This window comes from Molothrus ater, chromosome Z (assembly GCF_012460135.2).
Source record: "Molothrus ater isolate BHLD 08-10-18 breed brown headed cowbird chromosome Z, BPBGC_Mater_1.1, whole genome shotgun sequence".
NCBI lineage: Eukaryota > Metazoa > Chordata > Aves > Passeriformes > Icteridae > Molothrus > Molothrus ater.
Genome location: NC_050511.2, coordinates 33,326,246 through 33,354,011, shown reverse-complemented (window position 1 = coordinate 33,354,011; position 27,766 = coordinate 33,326,246). Strand labels below are relative to the sequence as shown.

Genomic DNA, 27,766 nt, shown 5'->3' with positions numbered 1-27,766 from the left:
CTTGCTAGGGAACAGCTGATAACATGGTCTCAAGACAAGTGGAAGTAGCTGTCCCCTGCTGGAACTGTTGGTCAGGGCCTCGATGGCACAGACAGGGCTCACTGTCCCTGCCCAGCCTTCCCTAGAGCGTCCCACATCCTGCCATTTCAGCTTCCCGGGGCTGCCAGCCCCTGTCCCAGTGATGCCACAGCAGGGATGCTCTCTGGCTTCCCTGAGCACTGCTAGAGCCTGGCGTTGATGTTCCAGCAGCTCCTCCACTTGGCTGAACTAAGATGGTAAGACAAGCTGAGGGGCCCATGTTATCTGTTGCTGCTATCTCTGTCAGAGCTGTGTTACAGAGACAGGTGGCTGAAACCTGAGGTGTTCTGTATCATGAAGGACATTAAAGTGTGTTTAAAAGAGAGGCACCAAAGGATAGATAGATAGATTTATTGTCTGATCAATTAGCTAATGTCTTTAAACTTTTTTTTCTACAGTTAAGGATCTGTAGGTGGACTTATTTTTTAAAATGTTAATTAAATGGACTTGGATGGTTGAATGTGCTGATGTATTACTGTGAATTACTTCTTGAAAGAATGAAACTTCTTAGATGCATTATGTGACTTTAAACATCTGCCCTTGCCTCATGGAAGAGAAGGATAGGGTATATATTAGATATAGGGTATAATATATATTATTGCTTTCCTCTTTTAGGAAAGGCTGGTGTGTCATGCTTTTGTGTTATCAGTTACAACTGCTTTTCTTGATACTCTTCTGCTTTCCCCTTCATCAGTCTTGACATGGACCACACCACTGCTCTCTCTGTTTTATGATATTTGAGGAGTTTGGTCAATCCAAGATGTAATGTCATCCTCTCCCCCTTCCTCCCCCTGCCATCTCCCTGACTGCCTCTGTAACAAAGGCAATGTTCTCAAGAGGCATGTTTGTAGATTTTCAAAACTTCAGATAAGCCCATCCAAGTATATAAAATACAGAAGGGCACCTATTGTGAAAAAAACATGAGCACAATCTACATTCTTAGCCTGCCAAGGACTGTCAAGGGGTTGGTACTATCTCTATTACTGCATTCTGGCAGAGTGTGTCACTGGGCTGTGAGAGTCTTGGGTGTTTCTGTACTGCAAATAATGGTGCTACTTGTTGCAAACTGTTTGGTTTGTATGCTAGCAGAGGTGTAATAAATCTGTTCAAATAAACGAAAAATTCTTGTTTGTTCCACTTATTCTGCTCTACTGTCAGGGGAGGTTTAGGTTGAATACTAGAAAAAGGTTCTTCACCCCTTGGGTGGTTGGACACGGGAATAGGGAAGTTCCCTGCTCCCCAGGGCAGTGGTCACAGCACTAGCGTGCCAGAGTTCAAGAAACGCTTGGACAGTGCTCTCAGGCACACGGTGTGACCCTTGGGGCTGCCCTGTGCAGGGCCGGTAGCTGGCCTCGATGATCCCTGAGTCTCTTCCAACTCAGCACAGTCGGTGCCCCAGTGCCGCGGCGCTCGGCAGGAGCAGCGGCGCAGGAGCGGCGGGCAGGCGCTGCCCTCCCGCTGACCGCCGCCGCGGCACCCGCTGCGTGCCCGGTCCCGCCCCGCGCCAGCGCTGACGCGCGGCGGCGGTGACGCCCCATAAATAGCGGGGCCAGGCCGGCGCTCCCTACTCGGCGGCGGCGGCGGCGCCCGTGCTTGCGACTCTGCCCGTGCTCCCGTCGGCGGCGGCTGCGGCTCCTCCTCCCGGGTGAGTACGGCCGGCCCGGTGCTCCGGCGCGGCTGTCGGCGGCCGCGGGGGCGCCGGCCCGCCCCGCGGGGCTGACACCGCAATATGGTGGAGCGGAGCGGAGCGGGCTGGGGCGCGGCCCCGGGTGCAGCGCTGACCGCCGGGCCGTCCCCGCTGCCCCCGCCCCGCGGCCCGGCGTGCTTCGGTGCGCTGGCCGAGGTTCTCCTGGGACCAGAAATTCCCGAGAGCCTCGTCCGCCCCCGGGAGCGGCGTTGGAATGCCCCATCCCGGAAGCGGCCCGTGAGGGCGCTTGGGAAAGCGGTGCGCTCTCCTGCCTTGGGTACCGCGGCGAGCCAGAGCAGGCGCCGCGGCTGTTGTGCGTGGCTCATCGCGCTGCTTTCTTGCACTTCCTTCCGTAGGGAGGGGGGAAAATAGGAATGAAGTTTGTGATGTAGCCTGTGTGCTTTCCTCTCCAGAAACTCTTGCGGTCTCTGAAATTTGCTTGGCCTTGGATTCCAGGCGTCTCACTCACCTGCTCCAGAGGATGGATTGACTTTTGCTGGGGCTGAACCTATTCAGGGGGTCTCTGAAAGCGTGGAAGAGTCTAGTTATCTTCCTTGTCTTTAGGAGCAGGAATAACTTTACAGGCTAACTGGACTGGTTTATTGACTAAAATTCAAATGCATGCCCTGTGTGGATTGATTTTATGAGACACACTACGAATATTAAATAATCCTTAAAGTAACGGCACTTCTTCCTTCGGAGTCCAGATTCTGTGGCATTAGCGTATTTACCTGTTCTGTAGCATGCTTTGCAGTTCATGGTAAAATACAGTTGTACTTCTAGTGATCTGATTTGTAATGCTGTGTGAAAAACATAGCACGTTCCTGCAGGTATTTAAATACTTGTTAAGTTAAATGAGAACGTCTTTGTTACTACCATAACCTTTGTCTGCTACTTGTTTTCCTTGTGCGTTCCACGTACGGTGGTTAATCTCATTACCAGCATTACTTTATGGCACACGTATGTTCATATGTGCAAATATGCCTGGAAGATGTTAACAGGATGCCTTTGTCGTTGTTGCCCATTATGTAATTATTTTACCTCAGATAGAATATTAACATGTTCCTTTTTTGCTGTCATACATATGAGAGAGAAAACTGCTGTTGGCTCTTTGACAAACCTAGCAAACCAAATGTGGCAAAGCTTGTAAGCCACAACCTTTTTGAGGATGGACTCCTAATTTACCTTTTTATTGCCTTCATTCATGCAGATTCTTCTGGAACTTCAGCATTATGTGAAATCATTAATGGAAAAGGCGCTTTTTGCAGATTTAGTTCAGCCTACCTGTGTACATAGGATGACAGTGTGCTTCAGTGTGTTCTCCTTATATAGTACTGCAATACCCTGCCCCTTCTATAGGGTTCTTGTGGGGACAGCTGTTAGTATTTTCTCCATGTGAATACATGTTGGAATGAATGTTGAGTACTGTAGATTTGTTGAGTGACCAACGTTTGCAGTTTGTTTCAGTGGGGAATGTGTGATAATTTAGTCTAAATTAGCATAAGGCAGATTCATTTTCTGCAGTAGGGAAATCCGATGCTCTCCCTATCACAGGAATGCTAACTCCTTAGCAAGCAGAACAGAGTGAGCCTTAGGTGGGCTCCCTAAAAGATCTAATCTGATTAAAGCTATTGGTGGGGGGGTTCTTTGTCTGACTTGGATGTTCTAAACTAGATTTTCAGTGACTTGCAGGCTGGATTTTTTGTCATGGCTCAACAGATAAGTCTGTCTTAATTCTTCTAGAAAAAATGACCCAACCAATCAGTTATTCATCAATGAACTGCTGTACCTTAAAGCCTGTCTTGTGAATATGCTGTACTTGCATCACCTAAACCAAGTTTTGGGTTTGTAAATTGTTACAATGGAATCTAATTCCTGTATGCATGAAATGTGAACATCCTGATCCCAGTAAATGGGGTGGATCACAAGAAGGTTGTTGGTTTCAAAGTTTGGTGCTTAGATGAAGCAGATATAATGCTGTAGCTTATACATGCTTCTTTCACAGGCTGTGTGAGGTTCAAGACCTGAAAAAATGGCGTTGGCAGCAATTGATCCACAGCAGGTATGTCTGAGTTAGTCCCATAATTTCCTTGTCTAGATCATAAAATAGGAGTCAACTAACACGTTTCTCTTTTAAAACAGAACATTGTTTCGAGGGTTGCCAACCTTCCTTTGGTGAGCTCCACCTATGATATGGTGTCCACAGCTTACATCACCACAAAGGATAACTATCCTTATCTGAAGTCAGTGTGTGAGATAGCAGAGAAAGGAGTGAAGACAATTACATCAGTAGCCATGACAAGTGCTATGCCTATCATTCAGAAACTGGAACCACAAAGTAAGGCAAAGATGAAGCTGTTGATAACTTTAGTTCAACTGATTGTTTTTATATCCAGATGCGCTTATGGTTTAACATGGTCATGCTGGTCTTGAATGCTCTTTCATGTAGCTTACTGAACCTGTTGCCTGATTTGTTGTGTAACTGATTACACATTGATAAGACTTAAAAAAAAAAAAGGTAATAATCCAGAGTGAAAGCAGATTCCAGCTTTCATAATACTAAATTGATGGGTGACTTTTATATGTGAGATGATTACGCAGTTTCTTGCTCAACACTTTCCTCACCTTTCACCTGTTTTCAGATGCTACTCTTGTGCTTTCTTACACTGAGAACTGGTTAAATTTGGAAGCTGTGTCACAAGGCTGTTGTAACCAGAAACCTGGTTTCATAGAATGGCAGAGGGACAGGTGTTTCAGCTTCTGCCAGTTGCTTGTAAATTATCAGATGACTTTTCTTTGCCTGCAAGTGAGGATTTTTTTTCTGGTACTGTAAATCTACCTTTTTCTTTGCCTTTGCTGACTTAGAACTCACTGAGAAGAGGAGGAAACTACTTCAAGGGAGTTGCATGACTTCTTTTTCAAGAGGAATTTTCAGTTTGATTTTTACTAGGTGAAAAATAATTAAAGCCAACTCTTGTAATTTCTTTTATAGTTGTAGTTGCCAACAACTATGCCTGTATAGGTCTAGACAAAATTGAAGAGAGACTGCCTATACTGAATCAACCCACCGACAAGGTAAGTTCTTTCCATTTATGTACGCTAAGCAGAAGAACCATAAACACTTCTTTTCTAAATCTTTTCTTATCACTAAAACCCAAGAGAGATACATTTCAAAAAGCTGTGCCTGAAGCACAGCTTGGAAGCAATGAGAAAGTCAAAGACTGATCTGTAGAACTGTTTGTTGCCTTTGGGAGACCATTAAGCTTTTTGGTTTTTTAAATTATTTTAAATTGTCCACCACTTGACAACATTTCTCTGTGAGTGCAGTTCACTGGTGGGTGTCTTTTAAAACTTGAGTCTTTGTCTCTTTCTTGCACAAAGTGCCTGGATTACATTCACTGAAGTTTTTGAAAACTTCAAAGCTGTGTGGCAGTCATGTTCTTTTTTTCTCTTGTACATATTTTTTTAGGGCACATTTTCTCCTAGATAACCAATACTTGTACAAGCTTTAGCATATATTTATTATTTCCAGGATTATGTAGCTCTCACTAGTTAATACTTTTAGTAAATCTACATATGTCCTACAACAGGTTGTTGCCAATGCCAAGGATGTAGTTGTTGGAGCCAGAGAAGCTGTAACAACCACTGTGACTGGTGCCAAGGAAACTGTTGCTCACACGATCACTGGAGTTGTGGGCAAGACTAAAGAAGCAGTGCAAGACAGCGTAGAAATGACCAAGTCAGTTGTCAATGGCAGCATTAACACTGTCCTGGGAAGTCGTGTGGTGCAAATGGTGAGCAGTGGTATGGACAGTGCTCTCACAAAATCAGAGACCCTTGTAGACCAGTATCTTCCACTTACAGAAGCAGAACTAGGTAAGACCACTTGAAGGTTTGATTTTGTTGGAATGCTTATATTGGAGAGAAGCAAGCAATCATCCATATATTGCTTACTCATAGTGGGGGAGGGGGGCACATGCCTCCCAAACTGTCTTTTGCCTTGCTGTTTGTAATAGCAGCATCTTCACAAGGAAGCAGAATGAAAGTAAGGACTTCTCTATAAAGTGGTCTATCAGCCTAATCATGGTGCTAAAGGACTACTCAACAAGCCCTGTATTCAGCTGTTACTAGGCAGATAAAATTGTCTCAGACCTCTTAATTTTTCCTCTAGTAATCAATTTGCTTCCTTTCTACATACCTAGAGAAAGAAGCTGCAAATGTTGAAGGCTTTGAAGTTGGAGTCCAAAAGCCAAGCTACTATGTTAGACTAGGATCCCTGTCTTCAAAGGTCCGCACACGTGCCTACCAACAAGCCTTAAACAAAGTTAGAGATGCTAAACAGAAAAGCCAGGAGACAATCTCTCAGCTCCACTACACTGTTAGTCTGGTAAGTTAAACTTTCACTTGATACATAAAAACCATACGTTGGCCTTGGTTTAGTGTGAAGAAAACAGCTGAAAGAGTCACAGAAAAACTGGGATTGCTCTCTGACTAAATCCATGAATACATTATTACATTAAATACAAAGAATTTGCCATTAAGCGATTTTTGTCACCATTCAGGAGAGCTCTAAATCAGGCTAAGCTGTGAACTAATGAGCAATTGCTTGTAGCTGCAAGCACTGCAGAAACAGAAGTGACATGTTTAAATTTATGGCTGTTTCGTAGTGCTGGTTTTGACACATACTTCATTCAGTGAAGAAAATGTAATGCAATTTAGAAACACATCAGTCCTTTAAATCCTTTTTACTAGTAAAACTTAAAATTCTTTTGGGACTTGCTCTCTTGCTGCTTCTAACTCTAAGTATTTCTGGTACTTCAGTAGTCTTTATTCCAGCAAATATCTTTATGTACATGACAAACTGCACGTAGAGTCATGGCATTCTATATGCTTTCAGTTCCTCCTTTCAGTAGGATGCCAGTGGGGGATGGGGAAATAGTAGAGGCAGAGGGGAGCACTACACAACATCTTAAAACTGCTTTCAGTTTTCAATTCTTTGATGAGACTAAACAGACGCTTATACTACCCAAAGTTGTTATACTGAATTTCTGAAGTATTTTAAAAGGAGAGTACAAAACAGTCAGGGTAGAGAAGCCCTAAAGGAACTGTTTGGACTCTTGTCTCTACTTCCTTATTTGGCTGTATTTCAGATCGAGTATGCCAGAAAGAACGTGAATAGTGCCAATAAGAAACTTCTTGGTGCTCAGGAAAAGCTTTATCAATCCTGGGTAGAATGGAAGAAAAATACAGGCCAAAATGATGGTGATGATCTGCGTAGTGCTGAGGTAAATAGATGTAAATGTACACCAGAAATAAATATATTTTATCTCATCAAGGTAATGGCAAACTAACAGTCCCTAAAGTGTGCAAGAGAGAGGCTGCATGCTGAAGCTAAGGACAGCTGACTTCTGAGAACTAGGGGACCTGAACTCTTTAAATGGGTCTACTTGCTGCAAACACTCGGGTTCATTCTCCTCTCTTGAGAACGCTTTTCCTATTTAGCATGTGAACTCATGTTGGAATATCTGTATGTAGATTAGTTAGAAACCATTTATGTGATGTGTCCAGACCAGAAATAATGATTTGTCAGCAGTCTCAGGCACAGACTCACTCAGTCCTACACATAGCTTTCAGGGATAGTTCACTGTTTAGAATGTACTTACCTTCTGTGACTTGTTATCCAGAGTTGAAATAAGAATCTGCTTGACTGTCGCTGGGTAGAAGCTATCAGTTTCTTTTCATGAAGTACTTGAGTGTTGAAGAAATATCAAGTACTTCTAAGTTTTTGATGCTTCAGACTAAAAACCTGGTTTATTATCTGCTATAGCTTTATTTCACCTATATCAACTTTCCTTTGCTTCTTTGTGTATCTTGACCAACATAAAGCTGCTACAGTCATAAAAAGACACTAATTTGCTGTTGTGCTTGTTCTTTCTAGCACATTGAGTCAAGAACTCTAGCTATTGCACGGAGCCTCACTCAGCAGCTTCAGACCACCTGCCTCACATTGGTCTCAAGCCTTCAGGGGCTGCCACAGAATTTACAGGATCAGGTTTACAGTGTTGGGTCAATGGCAGGTGGTGTCTACCAGAGCTTTCGGTCAGCATCCTCTTTCCAAGAATTATCAGACAGCTTTATTGTGGCTAGCAAAGGACAGCTGAAGAAAATGAAGGAGTCTCTGGATGATGTGATGGATTATCTTGTTAACAACACACCGCTCAACTGGCTGGTAGGTCCCTTTTACCTACAACTGCCTGGCATTCAGCATGCTGAAAGCAAAGGTGAAGGGGAGGAAGGTTCCAGCCAGAAAGACAAACAGCCTGAACACACTACTGAACAAGCTGCATAGCACACATGTACTCTGCTGACTGACCAAATGAGTGGCCTTACTAAGTGTAGCTGGCAAAAAAATCCATTTTCACCATTTTTTTGGTGAACAATTCATAAATACAGGAGTAGGGGATTCTAGAGGCCAGGACACTTACACATGGGTTGCATTGTCCTTTGTAGTTAAGCCACTCTTAAACGAGATTCAAGTGCCTAAATATTGGCAGCTGACAGTCATCAAGATGCCCTATTAGTCTGTCAAGCATCTCATTGTGCTTCAGTGGTATAAATACCATTAGTCTAAATGAAACCCACCATAGCTGCAGGCCTTTGATTTGTTGCTTAATCTCTACCAGAAAGATATAAAAGCCTTTCGTACTGTGAAATGCATTTAACAGATCTACAGTCTAGCTATGTACACTTAAATGCTATGCTTACTGCAGATCCCACATTTGATAAATATGCATCTGACTTTCAGATTCTATTGCTACATCATTCCTGACAAAAGTTCTGTGAGTGCAGAATGCCAAAGCTGAAAGTGGGGTTTCTGAATGAGTCAGCTGGAGTAAAATGCTGTGACAGTGTTAACATTAACTGTACAAATTTAATTGTTGTATTACACATTAACATGACCGCAGAATCATAGATTATCTCAAGCTGGAATGGACCAATAAGCATCAACAAGTTTGACTCCTGCTCCTTGCAGGACTAACTGAAAACTAAACCATATGGTTAAGAGCATCATCTAGATGCTCCATGAACACTGTTCCAGTGATTGACCAAATAATTATCAACACATTTTTTAATATGCAGTATAAACGAAAGATTCATGCTGTTTGTACCAAGGTGCCTGCTGTTGTGTGTTTTTGTAGCTATTTTGTAACTCATTTTTGTATGTTAGTAATAAATGCTTTAGTAGTCAAAGCCTGTCTCCTTTGTTTAAAACAATCTAACTTGCTCTTCTGTGTCTCTCTCAAACTGGGTCCAGCAGAAAGCAAGTTTGACATGCAAACGATGTAGATGTGCATTGAAAATGTTTGCATCTGTATAGATGGATAGATAAGATACTGCTGCAGCATTTCCTTTCTGTTGAATTTCTGTGTATCAGTCCATTGAGTCTTAGCTTCACTGCTGCTTTTGCTGATCCTTGCTGTTGTCACCTTTAAAGATGACCTAAACTGTGAGCTGCTGGATGTTCTAATGTTGAAAACAGATGGATATGGACAAAAGAATCCTCTCATCCCTTCACAGTAGGTGTTGTATGTGCTTGACTTGGTTATCTACCTGCTTTGTCTTCTGACTCCCTATAAGTAGTGTTTACTTCTCAGCTGCATCACCAGTTTTAACTTAACTTTCTTTTCCTCTTGAACTTGAGTGACAAATGTATGTTAATGCTCAATTACTTCAGTGGAATTGTTCTCACTAAGTCCGGTGAACCCCTCCACTGGAAGAGAAGTAGTTACTAAGAAATAAGCTTTCTTGGGTTAGGGCTGTCCAGGTAAGTTGTATCCTTTTTCTTGATGCATGCCCTATACAACTTTGGGTCGCAATCATCTAGTGTAGCAATGCCAGCCTCCATTTTCAAAGAAGTCACCAAATAGTGAGGCGAAAACACAGTTCAAAGAAAACTTACCACGTAGTCACACATTGCTACATGGAACAAATACCTCCACCTGGTTTGATGTAGGCACTAAAGCAGATTACATGTTGTCCAGCCGTTTAATATGAGAGGGTTAGCTGTTAGATCAGGGTTAGCCTAGAAGTGTAAGGAAGACTGTTTTAAGCACAGTATTAAATGAAACTGTACCAAAACAGGATTGCAGGTAAAGATTCTGTAGCTTACAGGTTTTAATACTCCCTTTATATAAGGGCAGTGTTTAACATGAAATAAACATGAGATGATGAGACTCCTTTCCAGCTAGGGCCTGAGTTAAGAGTATTGGAGACATAGTGCTTTCAGGAATTAATTTAAGTTTACTTTACTATTGCATAGGTCCAGCAAGAATATCCATTTTATCTCCATTTGCAATAATACTTGTGGAGTGCATCCACTATTATAGATTGCTCAGAAAGTGAATGGAACTAATTAGTTGTGGAAGTAGTGGGCTGTTCAAAGAAGGGAATTCCCATTCTTCTATGTGCGTTTTAGGGTCTAGTTGCTCTGGGACTTCATCCTGATGTGATCAATCAAATAAAATATTCAAACTTTTCAATGTCTTTTAAGGACTGAGAAATAAACAGCATCATCTAGCATTAATGCAGGAGCAGTACATTGTGTCTGTTCTGTCTTGTGTTGCTGGTTTGTATTCTTGCATAGCCGTGCAGCTTTACTAAATCTCAGCAAGCAGATGAAGTGGAAATCAAGGAAACCTTATTACCAGCCTAGACCTCCAAAGCACTTCTTCATTACCAGACACTGTTGGGTGGTTTCTCTTCATGGCAGCTGGCCTACAACTGGTGGCTGCAAACAGAGCAAGACCTAGTTAAATGCTTACCTAATGGTTGGGCTCCTGTGTCATGTTGTTCTGATAGGTGCTTGTTTTGTAGGATGCTGCCCACTCTGCAAATGTTTTTAAGTTTCTATGCACAGACACACAACCCTCCAACCTCCATTGGAATTAGTGGAAGAGATGTGATTAAGATTATTAGATTCTGCTAATAAGGAGAGCATTGAATATTTAAACTGATTTGCAACTGTACTTGCATGGGTATCTTATTGCAGGTAATTTAGCATAGCATATTCCACACTTCAGTCTAACTGCAGCTCGACAGAGAGAATTTAGGATTTTTCTCTAGTGCAGCTAGAGAAAGGGACTATTAGCATGTCCGCTGGAGGCAAGAATGATGCCTTCCAAAGTCTTGTCTTTTTGCCACAGTTTTTGACTGAAGCTGAGGTGCTTCCTCAAAAATGAAAGAAGGGAAAGCTGAGATACTCCCATCTTACATGTTTCTCTTAAACTGTATGTATTAAACAGCTCAGCTGCACAGAAGCTTGCTTCCTCTTAGTCCAAAATCATATTTGAGGCTATAGCTTGAGCTAGAAAACTGAGGTTTTCTCTGGAACCTTTTAAAAAAGGTAGGACCAGATATATTGAAGATTATAGGAAGTAGATTCAACTATTTTCAACAAGGCAGGTAAACTAGATTAAATGGAAGAATGTTAAAGGCTTCTAGTATTAATATTAAGATCATTATCACTTGTAAGGTTATTTAGGGTTTATTTAGAATTCAGAATTCAGAAAATTACTTTTTCTCTTTTGGAGATCACTCAAAAATTGTTGATGCTAGTTGACATTTCCTCTTCCCAGGTGCATTTAAGAGAGAACTATTATTCTATCATTGCTGATAATTGTTTTTTAGAAAAGCTTTCAATATAAGCATTTGTAAATAGCTCCATATAGTATACAAGTTTTGCAAACATATTTATATCATTGGTCAAAGCCAAATTATAAGATTTGTTTAAGGCCTGGAGGTGCAGTTAGTTTGCCTAAATCTAAAGAAAGGTGTAAAGGTTTGGAAATGTCTCCTATTCTTCAAGATTAATATTTTTGCAATAATCTTTTCCAGAATTCAATTTAGGGTAATATTTTATAGCTAGTAAAATAGGTGAAAGGATTTGGTAACAAGTGATGAATTATTTCTCGTTATTTTAAAAAAGCAGCAACTACCACCAAAAGGCTTTTTTTAAACCCTCAAAAAGATGAAATGGAACCAAACTTATTTTAAGCATGCTTGGTTAGTAATTTGCATGATCAGAGAGTCTTACATGAGCAGCTTGCTGGAGGTATTATGCACAATGTTTTGTTAAATGAATTTATATTTGTTTATTGCCAATTCATGGCAATTTTATTTCTTTTGGATAATACAGTCTCTTGATGACTAAAAATAAACACTTGTTCTGAAAGCTCACAAAATGAGGATGCTGTGTCAAAATGCTAGTGGCTCAGTTCTAAAAACTTAGCCCAAAAAAAAAACCAAACAGATTGAAGTTGTTAGTATTGACATCAACATTTGTATATGAAGACAGCAAAACGCCATAGTATTTTTTACACTGTTCTATGTAGGGATTTTGCAAGTATTTTATCTTTGTAATTGGTTTACTGAATCATACAGAGAAATTGCATGAAGAAGAATTTTATCTAGTTTTTTTTAAATTCAGTAATTGATAGGAAGTTGAAAGAAAACAGTGAGTCAACTGGAAGCAAAGATCTTTTACATAAGGAATTCCATAACACCAAGGGCTTTGCATTGTTTTAGTTACACTGATGCAGATATATTCCAATATAATTTGCATGGTCAAAACTGAAGTGAGTCATACTGACATCCAGTCGGTTTTACTCAGAGATGCACTCCAATTTGAAGTTCTCTCATGGCTATCAAAATCTTACATTAAAGGAATCAGGTTCTTCTACTGCATGTATTAAGGAGATGAAGAAAGCAGAAACTTAAATTTGAGCAATATTTCTTTTGGCACTAAGAACAAAATGGATGTAAGTAATAAAAACCTCTTAAATGAATGATAGAGAAAATTCTTACTGGTCAGACACACTTAGTGAACATGGCTGTGTCCTGATCAGTGTAAATACATAAAACTATCAATTTGGGCATATATGCATATAATACATAAAACTATCTATATGGACTACTTAGTCTTTTTAGGATATCTCTATTTGTACTGCAGTATGAATTACAAGATCATGTGCTGATAATGGAGAAGTCTGTTGCCTTCTCCAAGCGCAGTAATGAGAATTTTAGGAAAACTGCCATAAGTAGAAAGATGCAAGATAATTCTTGCTGGTAGAAAGATGTGTTTCCTGCATTCCTAGTGCCTTTTTGATCTTTCGGGAAACAAAAATTACTGATCTTATTTTGATCAAGCTCAAGTTCCCAAAATAGTATATGCATTTCATGGTATTCATAGCAATGCTTGGTTAGTCACATGCTGCTTAAGTTCTTCTAAAGATCAGTTTTAATAAAAAATTAGTATTTTAAAGATCCCTGGTGTCCAATGACCTATTCTGTAAGACCAGTAAATTACTGTGCAGTGCTTCTGTGTTGTGTACAACCTGGTAGCTGAAGTAGTAGTCCCTTTATTTGATACATTGTCTGCCCTTCTGACCTGTCATCATAGCAGGCAAAACATAGATTTTTCTTGCTTACTGTGTTTCATTAAAGTAAGTCATAAGATGTTTTGCAGTTAGGGAATGCATTAAAATGTCTCTTCAGTCAGTGCTGAGCTTAAGTTACAGAAATGCCTACAAGCTGCTGTTGTTTTGAACATGCAGAACCAAGGTCCTGTCAAAATGCAGCAGTAGTTGTTGCTGATACTGTGTCTGGTTCCAAGTACATCACATAACCAACATTAAAACTAACCATTAACCATATTACAGATGTGAGTATTTTTCACTTGGGGCAAAAAAACTTACAAGTAAATTGCTTAATTTTATCCAGTTTTTCAGAAGTGCCTAAGTAATCCAAGTCCTACTAAGGGGACTTAAGGGTTGGGACTTAAGCTCCTAAGTGTCTTAGCCAACATTTTTAGAAGTCTGTTAACATCCATGTACCCACTGATGTCTTTCTGGCAATTCCTGAAACCCTGTGCTGCTTAGCAAGTACAGAATACTATTCATGCAGTTAAAACAGAGGCCAAAGTGAGATTGCAGGTCCAGATATTTGTTTCATCAGAAAAAGTCTGGTATAGAGGCAGGCAGAGCAACACGGTATCAATCTGTATCAATCTCCCCAGGGCAGATTACTTTGTATAGTCCATTTCTTCGGTGAAAAGAAGAAAGGCAACATTAGTTTGAAAACCTCCTTTCTTAATTTTCCAGTCACTAGTTACACTAAATTCAGTCCACTACATTCAGCTCTTTTCCATCTCTGCTATAAAATCTGACCTTCTAAGCAACTGATTTCCATCTTGTGTAGTATTTGATTTGTCTTAATAGTTCCTGTTTCCTTTGTGTCTGAGCATATTTCACTCTGGAATCAGGATGTTTGGTCTGATTTCTAGAAATGCTGAGCACCTTTGTGTCTTGTCTTCAGTGAAGGAGTACTGCACAAATTTGTTTAGTTTTACTTTTGAATTGATTGAAATTTCATTCCTACACAGGTTCCAGATTTCGCTATTACAGACCTGTCTTCAGAGTCAGATGATGTCCCAGATATTTTGGATTTGGATGAAGAGGATCAACAGGATTTTTCACGCACAAATGGTCCTTACACTACAGGGCAAAGAGCTGAATAGAGAAGCATAAAAATGTCTTTTTGATACAATGTACCTTTGCCATGTTTGATTTAGATTCCTCCTTTTTAAAGATGAACATGCCTAGTTTAGGGATTATGGGGATACTTTTTTAAAAAATCAGTACTGTTTCACTTAGCTGCATCAAAAATCTGGGTTTTTCAATGTAAGGAATGCACGCTACATTAATTGGTTAGCACGGATGTCAGGCTCCAGTTCTACAAGCCAGGTAAAGCCTAATCAATATATCCAACTAATCTGATTTTTATTGATGATTTGTTCTCCTGCTAGTAGCAGCCATGAGAACACCCCAGTGCTTTGCATACAGGGCTGCCAAGAAAAGGAGTTGATGAGGATTTGCCCACTTTCAGTCTATGTGAAAAGCAGTGCTGTATCTACCTCTGCTGCTGGAAGGGGTAAGAGACTTTGTCTATCTCAGATTTTCTCAGGTTCTTTTGTTAGGCTCTGCACCTACAGAGCTTAGACGCTTAGAGCTTTCCTTTGGCAAGAGTGCTTTATGCACTAAAGGACTTCCTTTCTTTCCACATGCCTTCTGTGTGCAAATATTATGGCCATCATGATGCTATCAGTTGTGGCGCCTGAGACTAAAGGGAGTAAATGCTTCAATATTAAAGTGTTTTGGGTATAAGAATAGCATTTAAATAAGAAAGGGGAAGAGATTGTAAAAAGAAAGGAAAAATAGAGAGTAAAGAGATAAAGATTTCGGACAAAAGAAAATTTGGGAAAAAAGAGGGAATTGAATTTAAGAGTTTTGGTGACAGTGATTTTTTAAAAAAATGTTTTAATAAAATCTCAATCAGTTATTTGCTAAGGGCTGCTGAGTCTGCATGTGCTCGCACACAGTAATTTCTCGAGGAGTTGGGGAGAGGGGTAATGGGACTGGAGGCGGACTTGTTGACATTTCTTTCCGAGGACCAGGCCGAGCTGCAGTGGCAGCAGCGACCTGTCCGTGTGGGCGGTGTGCCTGCAGCGCCGTGCCGGGAGCTGCGACCGAGCGCCGCTCTCTGCGGCCGCGGCCCTGCTGCGCCCTCAGCCTGGGACGCCTGGCCTTGTGAGGGCCTGCAAGTCTGGCCACTGAAATGCCTTGGAATAAAAGTTTGAACCGCACAGCACGCTTGTCGGTACGAGTTTTTCTTGTTAGGGTTAGGGGTTATTTGTTGTTGCTTTTTTGTGGTTTTTTTTTAAATTATTATTATTATTTTGGTTTTGTTGGTTTTTTGGTTTGGTTTGGTTTTGGGGGTTTTTGTTTGGGTTTTTGGTTTGTTTCATTTTGGCTTTGGGGTTTTTGTTTGTTTGTTGGGGTTTTTGTTTATTTTGGTTTGGTGGGGTTTTTTTTTCCCCCTCGTAAATTCTGCAATCCGATTACAAAAAACGAAGGGCCCTCTGGAGGGATACCGGCACCCGGACTACACCTCCCATGAGGCAGCGCGTCCGGCTTGCCTCGTAGTCGGGGACGCCGGTGGCGGACGGGAGGTCTCGCGAGGGTAGGGGAGTGGTATGGGCGGGCCCGCGCGCGGGAGGTTTTGGCGGGCTCGGGAAGATGGCGGCGCGGGTGCCGCCTCTTACCCGCTCGGCGTCGAAGCCGCCTCCTACCCGCTCGGCGTCGAAGCCGCCTCTTACCCGCTCGGCGCCGAAGCCGTCTTTTACCCGCTCGGCGCCGAAGCCGTCTTTTACCCGCTCGGCGGCGGAGGGGTCTTTTACCCGCTCGGCGGCGGAGGCGCCTTTTAGCCTCTCGGCGCCGAGAGCTGCAGTGGACACTAAGTGGGAGAGCGGTCACCTCTGGATGTGTTTGCTGGCCTTGGGCTTCGACCCGAAACTATACCATGGCATACAACTAGGGAGGTTAGTGCTAGGGAGAGCCGGGGGAGGGCGGAGGTGGGGGATCCGAGCGGGGCCCCGGTATCTCTCGGGAGTGCGAGGCGGGAGCGTCACGCCATGGCCGCCGAGGGGCCCGGTGCCCCTGGCGACAGAGAGCACCCGGGAAATGCCCGGAGTGCAGCCGCAGACCACGTTATCTCAGAGCTTCTGAAGAAATGAAACCCAGGAATGGTGAGAACTCCTGCTCCCCCTCACAGTCGTGTGGAGAAGGCGAGGTGAGGAGCTTTTTAGCGCGTTTTGAAAACTTGCCTTGAAAGGTAACACTCTTGCCGGAATTGTTTCATAGCACCGTGACCGTTAGGGGGCTGGAATGGACCTTAAAACATCACACAGATCCACCCCCGCCCCTCCGCCATGGGCCGGGCTGCTCAAGGCCTTACGCCAGCCTTAAACACTGCCTGGCTTGGGGCATTTGCAACCTCCCTGGGCAACCTGTTACAGTGTCTCACTAGTGTCACAGTCAAGATTTTTTTCCCAAATACCTAACCTAAATTTTCCCTCTTTCAACTTGTATCCATTACTCCTTGTTCTTTCACCACAGTTCCTGACAAAGAGTCCTTCTCCAGCTTTCCCGTAGATACTGTAAGGTTGCTCTAAGGTCTCCATGTAACCTTCTCTTTTCCTGAACAGCCCCAGCTCCCCAGCTCTCTCAGTCTTTGTAGGGGAGGTGCTCCAGTCTGCTTTTCAGCTTTGTGCCCCTTCTCTGGACTTGATCCAACAGTTCCATGTCCTTGTCAAGTTGGGGGCACCAGAGCTGAATGCAGCACTCCAGGTTGGGGGGGGGGGGGTCTCACAAGAGCAGGACAGAGGGGTAGAACCTTCGACCTGTTGGCCACACTGTTTTTGTTGCAGCCCTAGATTTCACCCGTGTTAAATAGGATGAAAGGTCTATAGTTTTACATAGGAAATAGAGCATTCAATTAAATATTCTGTAACTTAATGCTGTTTTGTAGTCTTTAGCAGACAGTAAAAGTGCTCTGTTCATTTGTCACCATAGCTACTTCTGATGTGGGTGTTTATTTGTGTATTAGGGATATGTTTGCTAAACCGAATGGCAAAGCGTTTTCTGTCATTGCCCGCTTCTTGTTTACAAAGCTGGATAAGCACCGTGCAAGACAAACTTTCAAGTAAGTGTTTGGCTTCTGAGGTTACTACTGTGCCCTTAATTAAGAGTATGTTTTATATAGTTGCTGGAGGGGAAGGGGTGGTTTCTTGGGGAATACTTTGGAAGAAGAGCATACAGACAGAGAATTTGTTTAGTTTTGATCACAATTTAGTCAATTTTGATCCGTCTGAAACCTTGCCTTAATTAGTTGTTTCTGTTACTTGGCAACTTTGATATAAATTGTAATAGCTGATAACTAATCTACGTGTCCTGTTCTTTCTGACCAAACAGAAAATAACATTTGTCATTTATGGATTGTTTCCAGGACCTTCAACATGGCAAGAACCCTGTGTACTTTAATAGTTTTTTTTGTACGACAGAGCTCTATCAGCTTATGCATTTGAATGTATAAGCTGAAACAGCTCTGTCATACAAAAAAACCTGTCTCCATGCATTGCAGCATTGCAGGAGGAAGACCAGTGATATGCAAATGGTCAGGGTTCTGCCCTCTTTTTTTTTTTTTTCACTTCTTCCTCTGTCCCAAGTTAGAAAGAGCTGCAGACAAACCTTTCTCTGAAATAATCTGTAATTAATTTATGAAAAGAAAACATTGTAATATGACAAACCTTTATCTGTTCTTGGTTTGGGATGTATGCCCCTCATTTTCTGGCTCGGCATCAATACGAAATCTGTGTCTTACTCTTGATTTTACAATGGTTAATTAGGAATCCGAATATTTGAATGTTTTGACATGGCTTTTTTTTTCTTTTTTTTTCTTTTTTTCCCTCTTCCTTTTTAAATGAAAAGGCAATCTGGAATCTCAAGTCTATCAAGTCCTAGATTTAGGAAGGGCTGCTGTCTGTGGCTAAAAGAAATTTCAGTGAGTATTATGAAAAGTGCAAGTTGATGCTCTGATGGTTTCTGTGACCTTATTTTGTTTATGAGGGAACTGTTTTATATCAGAGTTTCAAATAAGAAATTTTTTATCAAAGAATTTAGTTTTGCTTTGTATATTCTTTAGGGTATTCTTCTTGTGTAGTTTATCTTGGACTTCCTTGAAGAAAAGATGTTGGCATTGGGGAATTTAGAAGAGAGAGACCTAGTTGGGTCCTAAAACTGCTGTGGCTTGCTTTTGGGTAACAGTATTTCATTAAATGGAAGTCTAGAGAGTCTCTTAACCCTGGGTGGGAATAACTTCCTTCAGCTTGAGGGTTGTTTGTTTAAGTTGCCTGGGAAGGTATTTCTTATTGTGAAAGCTGACTCAGATGGATGAAAAACTTAATTAATAGTATTTTCTTGTATATGGGAAAGGGGCTACAGTATAAGGCAAGCATTTTAGAAACAAAACAAAAACGCTTCAAGTAATGTTGGTTATTTTGTTGCTTTCTTATGCTGCCTTTGTTTTAAGGATTGTTCTAAAAATCTTGTTTTGTGTTCCTCAACACTTTAGTATTTTAGTAATAATAGGTAAGGTGAAAACCAATGCTACAATATCTTTAAATGTGATTAAAGTACACTAATTCATGCCTTCAGTAGAATATATGAAAGAAAACTTGAATGTGTTTTCAAAGATAGGCGTTAACAGTTAGGAATGAGGATGGCACCAATTTTTAACATTTATCCAACAGCAATTATAGTCTTTGCATTGAAACCATCTTGTGTACAGAACTGAGTGAGTGTTGGGAACATGGGAAAAAGCTATATACTCTTCTGCTGACTACAGTAGGTGTTAACAGTGGTGGGCAAAGTCATTTAGCTTTGCATCAGGCTTGCTACTGGGTAATCTGCAGCATTTTGGTATGTAGACCAGTCTTTGATTGCTGTTGTTTATGCTTTACTTCTCAGATGAGTTTTGCATTTAAAATTATTGTACTTTTCTAGCAGCAGAAGGAAGTAAGTCTTCCACAAATTACACCTTCCACACTGATTTCTCCTGGTGGTGCTAAATTTGTTCATGTGTTCTACCATTTGGCAAGATACGTAATGATTGAGAACATGAAAAAGCTCTCTGAAGGTAAGCTGTGTGGGACAATAAAAATGCTTCATATGTTGTGTTTGTAAATGTATCAAGTCTTTAATATGTGACAGGAACTTTAAGAAGTTCTTGGTTGGATGCTCAGGTCAGAGTCTTTCTGTGCATTGCACAGAGCTACTGCTAGAACAATGTTCTACTGATAGAACAATGCAGATGGTTTTACTCTCTATCGCTTTATGGGTCTTGTTCCAAGGTTCACCTGTGCAATGCTCTGCACCATTACCCACACAAGCAATGGTTTGGTTCAAAAGTATTGGATGACTGCACTATTTTCTTTTTCGGAACTTGAGGAATTCTGAAGGATCAGATATGTTTGTTCTGGCATCTTGTATTATTGTAACCTAAAGAATATAGAAAGGGAGTGAGAGTGAGGGAATGAAAGTGTATACATCAGAAAAAAAGGCAAAAGTGGCAGTACACTGCATGCTATGTTTCAGTCCAGGTAAAAATGAGCATCTTGATTTGTGATTCTTGCAGTTTGATCTAGGTAGATTAGGAAGTTGCCAATTTGCTAAAAGCAAGTAATGTAATCCAAACCCTGGCTTCTATTTAGGTACTGGTATACCTTTTGCTGAAGCTGTAATGCAGAGACCTCGGAATATGTACATAGTAAAAGCAAGACACAGAGTTGCATACAGTAAACTGCTGCAAATTCTTCAAAGGGAACACTTTGTTTTTCAAGAATATAGGAGAAAAGCACAGTAAGTAATTAAAAAAAAGTGAATCTTTTCATAAAAGCTGACTTGTGTATGTGTTTTTAGAAGGATTTGAAAAGTCTGTATATGCTTTACATCACAAAAGTCATTCTGTTGAACTTCTCCCATGTTTTCCCCCTTTACTTTTTTTCTTCAACAGTTCTACTGCTTCTAGATCTTTTGTGAAGCATAATAGTCTAAAGAAATGAATTGTTTAGAGAGATGCTATATGTTACTTGGGCATTACAATGGTCAGGGAATTCTGCATGTAGAGCAGTATGATTTCTTCTGAAAGGTAAAATACAACATTCTGAAGATGAAACATTTGTTTTTTTTTATTGACTGCAAGATACATTTTATTTACTTAAACCTTAATTATTTCACAAAAGTATGCTATTCTTAGTTCTTGTTTATGGCAAACACTCCAAGCTTGAGAAATGTCATGAGCTGGAACTTTTTATGCAAGCATAGAGTTATGTATCAGCATAATTTACAGAATTTGTGTGGGATAGTTTACATGACTGGAGCACTGTCATGGACAGTTGTGAGTTGTTTAGTAAATGGCGGAAAAGGGCGAGGGGTTGCACTGTAGGTAAAAGAGCAGTGTCAGTAGTATATGTGCATGTAGTACAGCTCCATACAAGAGGACTGGTCATGTTTCGTGCCTTTGGATGAGGGTTTAGCATCCAGGGAGACCTTGTGGTAGGTTTCTGCTGACCTTGATTCTTACAGAGGACTTCAGCTTATCCTGGTATTTGCTGGGAAAGTGGCTCAGTGATGCATTAGCAATGTAAGAATGGGGAGTACCTGGAAGATGACTTTGCGATGCAATCACTTAGTGTGCTGAGTAGGAGTGGTACTCTCTTGAACTTGCTGTGTGTAAATGAGAGAAAAACTTTGGAGACATTACAGGGCTTTTATGGTCACTGCAGCCAAGGCTGTAGAACTTGAAATGCAAAGGAATGTGAGGAAGACAAGAGGAAAGCTGATTACACTGGCCTTTTAATTTGAGTGTATTTCCACTGGCCTAGGCAACTGTAGGAGGTGTCTTGTGGAAAGCAGGAAAGCTCATGAGTGATAGGATACTGAGATCCTTGCTGAAGCTCATGTGTGTTCCATCTTAAGTCAAGAAACAAACAGGTGCAATAAGGAACCAGCGTAGCAACATATGGAATATAGAAAAGGGAACCGACTCTTACGACAAAAATATAGAAATATTTCTCAGGTGTGCAGTGTTGTATCTAGGAAGGCCTAAGTTCAGCTAAAGTTCCAAGAGCCTGCTAAGGAGCTTGAATTAAGAATCCTGTAGTATGTTATTAGGAGGTGGAAGTGCATGGACAATTTAGACCTGCTCCTGAACAAAATGGTAAGTTGCAAGTCTCACAGGTTGGGATACCCGATATGTACCTATCCTTAGGCTTAATGGGTAAGATCAGTAGCCCAGTCTCTGTGCCAAGAAGCGGTGGGGAAAGAAGCAACAAAACACTGATAGCAGAAGAGGGTAAAGCAAAGGTTTCGTTGCTTTCATCCAACAGCACAGGGTGCACATACTTACCTGACAGACATACTTACCTTATGTTTCAGAACATATCTGACATATTTGGAAAGACAGAAGGCTGGTTAAAGGGGTGGGCCCAAAGGGTGACAGTGCCTCAAAGTTACTCAAGTAACTGGTCTATGAATGGAATTCTATGAGGCTGGTGCTGTGTCTTCTTAAGGGATATGGATGACAGGCTTGAATACAAACCCACCTAACTTGCAGATAGTGCCAAACTGTGAGGAAGGAAGATACTGCAGTGGGGAATCATTTCACAGAGAGACCTTACTGGGTCTGGAGACTTGCACAACAAAAATTGTGTGGGGTTTAACAAAGACCAGTGTGAGGTCCTGCACCTGAGAGAGACAATAGTCCCCAATAGCAGCACAGGTTTGTGGGTGATTAGCTGTGATATAGCTCTGCTAAAAGGAATCAGAAGTGAGAGTAGTGTGTGGCCATAAGCTGTGCATGAGTCAGCAGAGTGTCCAGGAAACCAGGACTAGCAGCATGCCATGTTGTATGGGAATGAGCAGTGGTCAGCAGGTGGTGGGCAATTGTATTATGCATCACACATTTTTCTTCAGTTTTACTATTTTCTCTCTTTTTCCTTTACATCTGTGCTATAGTATTTTTATTTCAGTTATTAAACTGTTATCTCAGCCCATAAGTTTTACCATTTTTCAGATTCTTCCTATTCTGCTGGGGCTGGGGAGGTGGGAGGTGAGTGGACAGCTGTGTGGTACTTAGTTGCTGGCTGGAGGTGGCAATTCTAATGCCACATATGGAATACTATGTTCAGTTTTGATCAGCCCACTTGAAGGTAGAGAATGAAAGATGGGAGAGATACTAGCAGAGGACTGCAATGAATTAGAGGATTTCAGAGTGTGAAATATATGAGTAAAAGCTGTAGAAATTTGGTTTGTTTAGCTTGAAAAAGGCAATGCTAGGGGTTTAATCAGAGTTTCAGTATCTAAAAAGTAGTTGTAGAGAATGTGGAGGTACTCTTCACAAAGATGTGCCCTAACAGGACAAGGCAGCAGGTGTTGGGGAAAACTCCATCTGGAGATTTAAAAAAATCTCTTGTAAGAACAATTAAACGAAAAAGGTTGCCCTCAGAAGTGAAATATTCAAGACTTGGTTTGACAAGATCATGCGTAGCATAATTAAAGGCTCTGCTTTCAATGGAAGGCTCAAAAATAAAATTTCCAGAGATCAAACTCTCATAAATGTCTCTGATTCCTGTAATTCTGTGTCTCCTGTGACCTTGTTTGGGAAATATTACTACTGTTTGAGTGATACCCTTCAAAAATGAAACTCCTTATAGTTTGTTTTTTTTCATTCTTGACAAATGCATCTGAACTCCAAAGATCCTTTTGAATGCAGCATGATTTAGGCACCAAATTTTTCTGAAAATCAAACTACTACATTTTTACATGCTTAAAATGTTAATAAAAGCACTTTGACAAAAGAGCTTATATGGTCCAGCTGCTTGTACCCCAGTATTCTGTTCTCTGGTCTTTTGAAAGTGAGGAATTTAGGTACTGTAGAATTGCTGAATATATTTGTAGTTCACATTGCTAATAGATACTTAGAGTAACTTACTTATTGCTGCTGGGATGAGAAACAATTGGTTAGTGACTGTAAGCAATTCTGATAAGCCTGTACTAGCTGTTGAATTTTTTCCTAGGGTTTTATTTAGAGCAATAAAGCGGACAAAGTCTGAATATGCAGTTATGCAGAAGCAGTTTTGCAGGTAAGTAAGTGCTTTTCCTTTTAACTAAGTTAGGATGTATGAAATAGATTAGATGCTCAGTTTTATGAAATATGGACTGTATTTTCACTGTAGTCTGCTTGAACTTTTGTTTTGCATGTGCATATAGGATGAAGCAAAATGACCAAAACAAAAATGACACAACTGAGAGAATTCAGAAGGTGAGCATTTTGTTCCTGCTGTGACAATGTGTTGAATTCTAACATTTCTGCAACACCTACTGTCAGATACTGTGATTTGCACTTGTCTACCTGTGATTATGCTAGCCCTTTCATCTGCCTTCATACTGTTTTGATACTCTGTCATTGTAGGTATTACAACATTTTAACAGAGTGTTTTTCTCCTTTCCTGTTAAGGTCCGCAGTATGTGGGCACTTATAGTGGAAATGCTTACATCTCTGAAAAAAGAAAAGGAAGTTGTGGATTCTGTACTTAAAGACTGTGTTAACCCATGTATTCTAGATGGAACTGATGTTGTTTTGAGTGTTCCAGCATTGTTGACTTACAGAATTGAAAGTAACATATATAGAGTAAGTGGTTTTTGTCCTTCTGCTGAATTGCTAAACTGTTTTCATTTAGTCCCCAAGAATGCAATTAATTACCTAAAAAAATTTAAAAAGTACTTCATGGATTATTAGAGGTAATTGCAGAAGGGTGCATGAAAAATGTATAATCAATATGCAGAGATTTCTTATTATTATAGTGCTGCTTTATATTTGTTATTTCTAACCCATTAACTATTTCAGTTTGGTAAATATATTGATAAGTCTGTTTGATTATAGTACTTGACTTTTTTGTAGTTTAGACATTAAAATTATGTTGACTGTTTTAACCAGTGCTTCAATCAAATGGCTTTTGTTTCCATACTGTAGTATGTGGTGTTGTTCAGTTATGGCATTGGTGCTGTTTGGCCGTATCTTTTGGGGCAGTGGTCAAACAGAATACCTCATTGTTGGAGTTTTCTGGGCTTGTATTGTTTTAACCTAGAATGTATTTTTTGTAAAATGAAACTATTCAGGACCTGAATCTAAGTATAAAGTATACAATGTCCTGGCTCTGACTACAGAAGACAAAACTTTCTGATATTGGTAATGTTCACTAATTATTTTTTTAATTGCTTGCTCTACTTCAAGTTTTGTACAGGAAATTTATATGAAGAGGGAAATCTGAATTTCCTAACAGTTATTCAGTTGTTAAATGAAGCCCTGATGACATTGAGAGATGAACATTATCCACGTAAATTAAAAGAACTTCACAGAATTGAGGATGTGGTTACATCCTACAAGAATGCACTACGGGAGTTGAAGACAGAAAGGTAATTGTTGGGAGATTTTCTCTAATTGCTTGTTCTTAAATGGTAGGATCATATCTACTGGAGTCTTTTCTAGAAAAATGTTACAGCAAAAACATGTTGGTTCAGTCTTATGCCTCTGGGAAAATTAGTGTTTGTTCTAATTATTTATATAACTTTTTATTCAGATTCTTCTCTAGTTAGTTTCAGCTTTTTGCCATTGTTTCATTAATATTTTGGTCTGTGTTCCTGGGGATCTCATTTGCTTGCTGATCCGATTTTTGCTTTTTTTGTCTTGTTGCATTAATAAGTTCTGAGATTTTTAAAACTTTCATCTGTAACTGGATTAGGGAAATTTAAAGTGTTTATTGTATACATGTTTTAGTGTAGTTTTTCCAATTGTGCTGTAAGAAACATGAAGACTGCCTAGCAGCAGCTTTTTTGGTTGTGAATTTCAGTTCTTAGTGTTTGCATAAATGCATGAATAAACTGATACATATCAAAGGTTTGTCAGGATAAGGGAGAACACATAATACTTTCCCTCTTTATGTAGAATTGTTATCTCTATCAACAGGTGTCTTCATTTTCCATGTTTATATATTACAGTCTAAGAAGAAAGCAAGAGCATTGTGAGACAACGCATCAGTCTCTTCCCAGAAAACAGGAAATCTGGGAGTCAAAGTGGAAAATTATTCTTGGCCAGTGTCCTTTTAATTTAATCTTTAAAGATGATCTGGTAAGCAGTATTAATTTTATCTGATTCTGGGAAAGAGAAAAGGGTGAACGTGAGAGAGGATGTAGGTCTAAACTAGTATGTTCTGTTACAACACTTCAGCTTTATAGATAAGGTGAGGGGACTCAGGTAGTACAGTATACCCAATTCTGCTTTAAGAAGTAAGGAGAATACATATTTCTTAAAGAGAATACATTTGACTTTGTTATACTGATGTATTCACTGGAGATGTTGAGATGATAGGTCAGCATAAGAGTGAGCAGATTGCTTTTTGGTTTGTTTCTGTCTGTCCCCTTGTAGAAGCTGAGCATTTTGTATGTTCAGGCTGAATATTTGCTGATTTCTGTTTTCCCCTTTTAAAGCGATGTATTTGATGAAGGAACAATAATATCCATTTTGATGCTCACACTGACAGAGATTATACCCTTATGTAGCTATCCAGCAGAGAGAGGAGAATTTGAGTCTGACAGCTGGTTAGCAGGAAAGTTGTTTTAAATAACTGTCTGTTAATTGCTAAACTGACTTTTTCTGCCTGCTTATGTAACTTTTTCTTTTCCTTTTGAAAGCAACCAGCTTCATCACTTCAATCTTTTAGTTCTTCAGACGAAGATGAAGATAGTGTCCTTAATCAGTCATTTTCAGGTGGGTGAACAGGAGAAACTTCTTTTCCTTCTTTCCCACCACCACAATTGTTAAAAGTTATGTGGAGTCAAAAAGACTCTGTTCTTGCACTTGCAGATGGTCTTTGATAGTCTGTGGTAATTGGTTCTGAATGACTCTTTGCCAAAATTGCCTTGCATTTTTCAACTTCGTTGTGTCTTGGAGATTCTCTAAAGCTTGGCAAAAACGCAGTGGTGAGCTGTTTGATATTTTGTTGTTCTTGCACAAAGGATGTTGAGACAGATGCCCATGTATAAAGGTTAAAGGTTTGTTTATTCATCGATTCTAGAGAATACATTCAGTCTAACAGTAAAGGTTATTTTGGGTTGGAGGAGTAATAGAGAAAGAAGGTGAAACTTTCCTGTTGACTGTCTAGGAAAAGAAATTGAAGGTGTCCTCCCACATAACTATCTTTCCCTGGTACACTGAAATACTTTATTCCTTAGTAACTGTGCCATTTGGTCAGGACCTCACTTGATTTGTGTTAGTTGATTCAGTCATTTGGTTAATAGTGTTGATCAGAGCTCAGTTTGATCAGGCATGTTGCTGATCATCAGGTTGTTGCACATGCTAATTGGCTGATGATCTGATGATATTTTACTGTGTGACCTTATTTTACTTATTGACCAAGTCGTGATTGTCACTAGTATAGAGTTACAAATTAAAAGCTACAAAGCAAGGAGGAAGACTGCGTGAATCATGTAATTTAGAATTCCTTTTAGGAAAAATGGAATAGCAGAGGTGTATTGGAATTTCAAGATGCAAAAAAATGGTGGGAAGATCCTTTTGGTTACAAAAGTGAAAGTACTGGTCCAGCCATCTGAGTGTATGTGGGTATAAGGCTAGAAGCTGCAGAGGAAAAGCTACAGAATTGGATTTGGAACATAGTTTGCCTTAAAAATGTAAAAGATTGAAGCACTGTACTATGATGCTATGACCTGGTAGAATCAGAAAGCTTGAGACAGATTGTGACATTCTCTCTGTGGTTGAGATTCGTTATCTGATAATACAGCCATTAAGAAAACTTCTGTCTGTTAATAGGGTCAAACTCAAAAGCAGAATAGTGACCTCACCTAACTACTAGAAGTGAGCTTGGATTTTTGATGTGTTGAGTTAAATGTGATGGGAAATGCCATTTTTCCCTGCAAAAGCTGAAATTTAGTATTAGTAGAGAACTACTGAGGTTAAACTTTGGCTCTGTATTCAAGATGTGCCAGAGTTAGTACATTGTTCTATACAGTCCATGACTGAGGTATGTGCACCTCCAATAATGTTCAAAACATTTATTTCTGTAACATTTACTTATGCAAAGCTTCGCCTTGCTTGGACTGAGGCAGCAAGAGGAATGAGTATATCCACAAAGATATTTATTGATTAATGCAGTTGGAGTAAAGGTGTGTGGAATTGTGCTTTGTGGAATTGATGTACTGTACAATTAAGGTGTATGTGGAGAGGAGGGGATAATGATGATGTGGCTGGGACTGTAGTTTGGAAGAAGGTAAAAAGTCTGATTGATATGTGCAGGGCAGCAGATAGAATCATGTTTTTGAACATGTGTTCAAGAACAACAGAAAGAGGTGCTGGCTGCTAGGGGAATCTGTTACTACAGGTACTGCCTGAGCAAAAGGATTGATAGCACTATCCTGCTTATGTATTAATTTATTTTTCTTAAAGTGTAAAATCCATCCAGTGTGTTGTCTACAG

The 27,766-nt window shown here is 40.3% G+C and overlaps 2 protein-coding genes across 7 annotated transcripts in view; both read left to right on the top strand.

Moving 5' to 3' along the window:
* Window positions 1–1,628: 1,628 nt before the first annotated feature.
* On the top strand, window positions 1,629–15,464 carry PLIN2 (perilipin 2). Of its 3 annotated transcripts, none has more exons than XM_036403960.2 (9): window positions 1,629–1,723; window positions 3,771–3,827; window positions 3,908–4,103; window positions 4,758–4,840; window positions 5,356–5,641; window positions 5,968–6,152; window positions 6,916–7,050; window positions 7,704–7,994; window positions 14,205–15,464. In XM_036403960.2, the coding sequence occupies exons 2-9, from the start codon at window positions 3,798–3,800 to the stop codon at window positions 14,337–14,339; spliced, it is 1,341 nt and encodes a 446-aa protein (XP_036259853.1). In that variant the 5' UTR covers window positions 1,629–1,723; window positions 3,771–3,797; the 3' UTR covers window positions 14,340–15,464. The 3 variants fall into 3 exon arrangements, with proteins under 3 accessions (XP_036259853.1, XP_036259855.1, XP_036259854.1); XM_036403962.2 differs by lacking the exon at window positions 1,629–1,723 and adding an exon at window positions 2,271–2,284; XM_036403961.2 differs by lacking the exon at window positions 1,629–1,723 and adding an exon at window positions 2,296–2,595.
* The window catches only part of HAUS6 (HAUS augmin like complex subunit 6), a 21,104-nt gene continuing 8,764 nt past the window's right edge, over window positions 15,427–27,766 (top strand). The window contains exons 1-11 of one of the 4 annotated variants that reach the window (XM_036403959.2): window positions 15,427–15,478; window positions 17,267–17,362; window positions 18,148–18,220; window positions 19,222–19,354; window positions 19,929–20,076; window positions 23,295–23,360; window positions 23,488–23,539; window positions 23,735–23,908; window positions 24,512–24,693; window positions 25,276–25,405; window positions 25,969–26,044. In XM_036403959.2, coding sequence (XP_036259852.1) covers window positions 17,271–17,362; window positions 18,148–18,220; window positions 19,222–19,354; window positions 19,929–20,076; window positions 23,295–23,360; window positions 23,488–23,539; window positions 23,735–23,908; window positions 24,512–24,693; window positions 25,276–25,405; window positions 25,969–26,044 — 1,126 coding nt within the window. In that variant the 5' untranslated portion in view covers window positions 15,427–15,478; window positions 17,267–17,270. Of the gene's footprint in view, window positions 15,479–15,888; window positions 16,200–16,333; window positions 16,451–17,266; window positions 17,363–18,147; window positions 18,221–19,221; window positions 19,355–19,928; window positions 20,077–23,294; window positions 23,361–23,487; window positions 23,540–23,734; window positions 23,909–24,511; window positions 24,694–25,275; window positions 25,406–25,968; window positions 26,045–27,766 lie in introns of those variants that run through there. The other 3 variants (XM_036403957.2, XM_036403956.2, XM_036403958.2) reach the window with 3 other exon arrangements.

Bases quoted from the DNA above. Each gene is read 5' to 3' on its own strand.
- PLIN2 (XM_036403960.2), top strand. From the start codon at position 3,798: ATGGCGTTGGCAGCAATTGATCCACAGCAG. The intron at 4,841-5,355 runs GTAAGTTCTTTC...GTCCTACAACAG, and splicing joins TGAATCAACCCACCGACAAG to GTTGTTGCCAATGCCAAGGA. The intron at 6,153-6,915 runs GTAAGTTAAACT...GCTGTATTTCAG, and splicing joins TCCACTACACTGTTAGTCTG to ATCGAGTATGCCAGAAAGAA.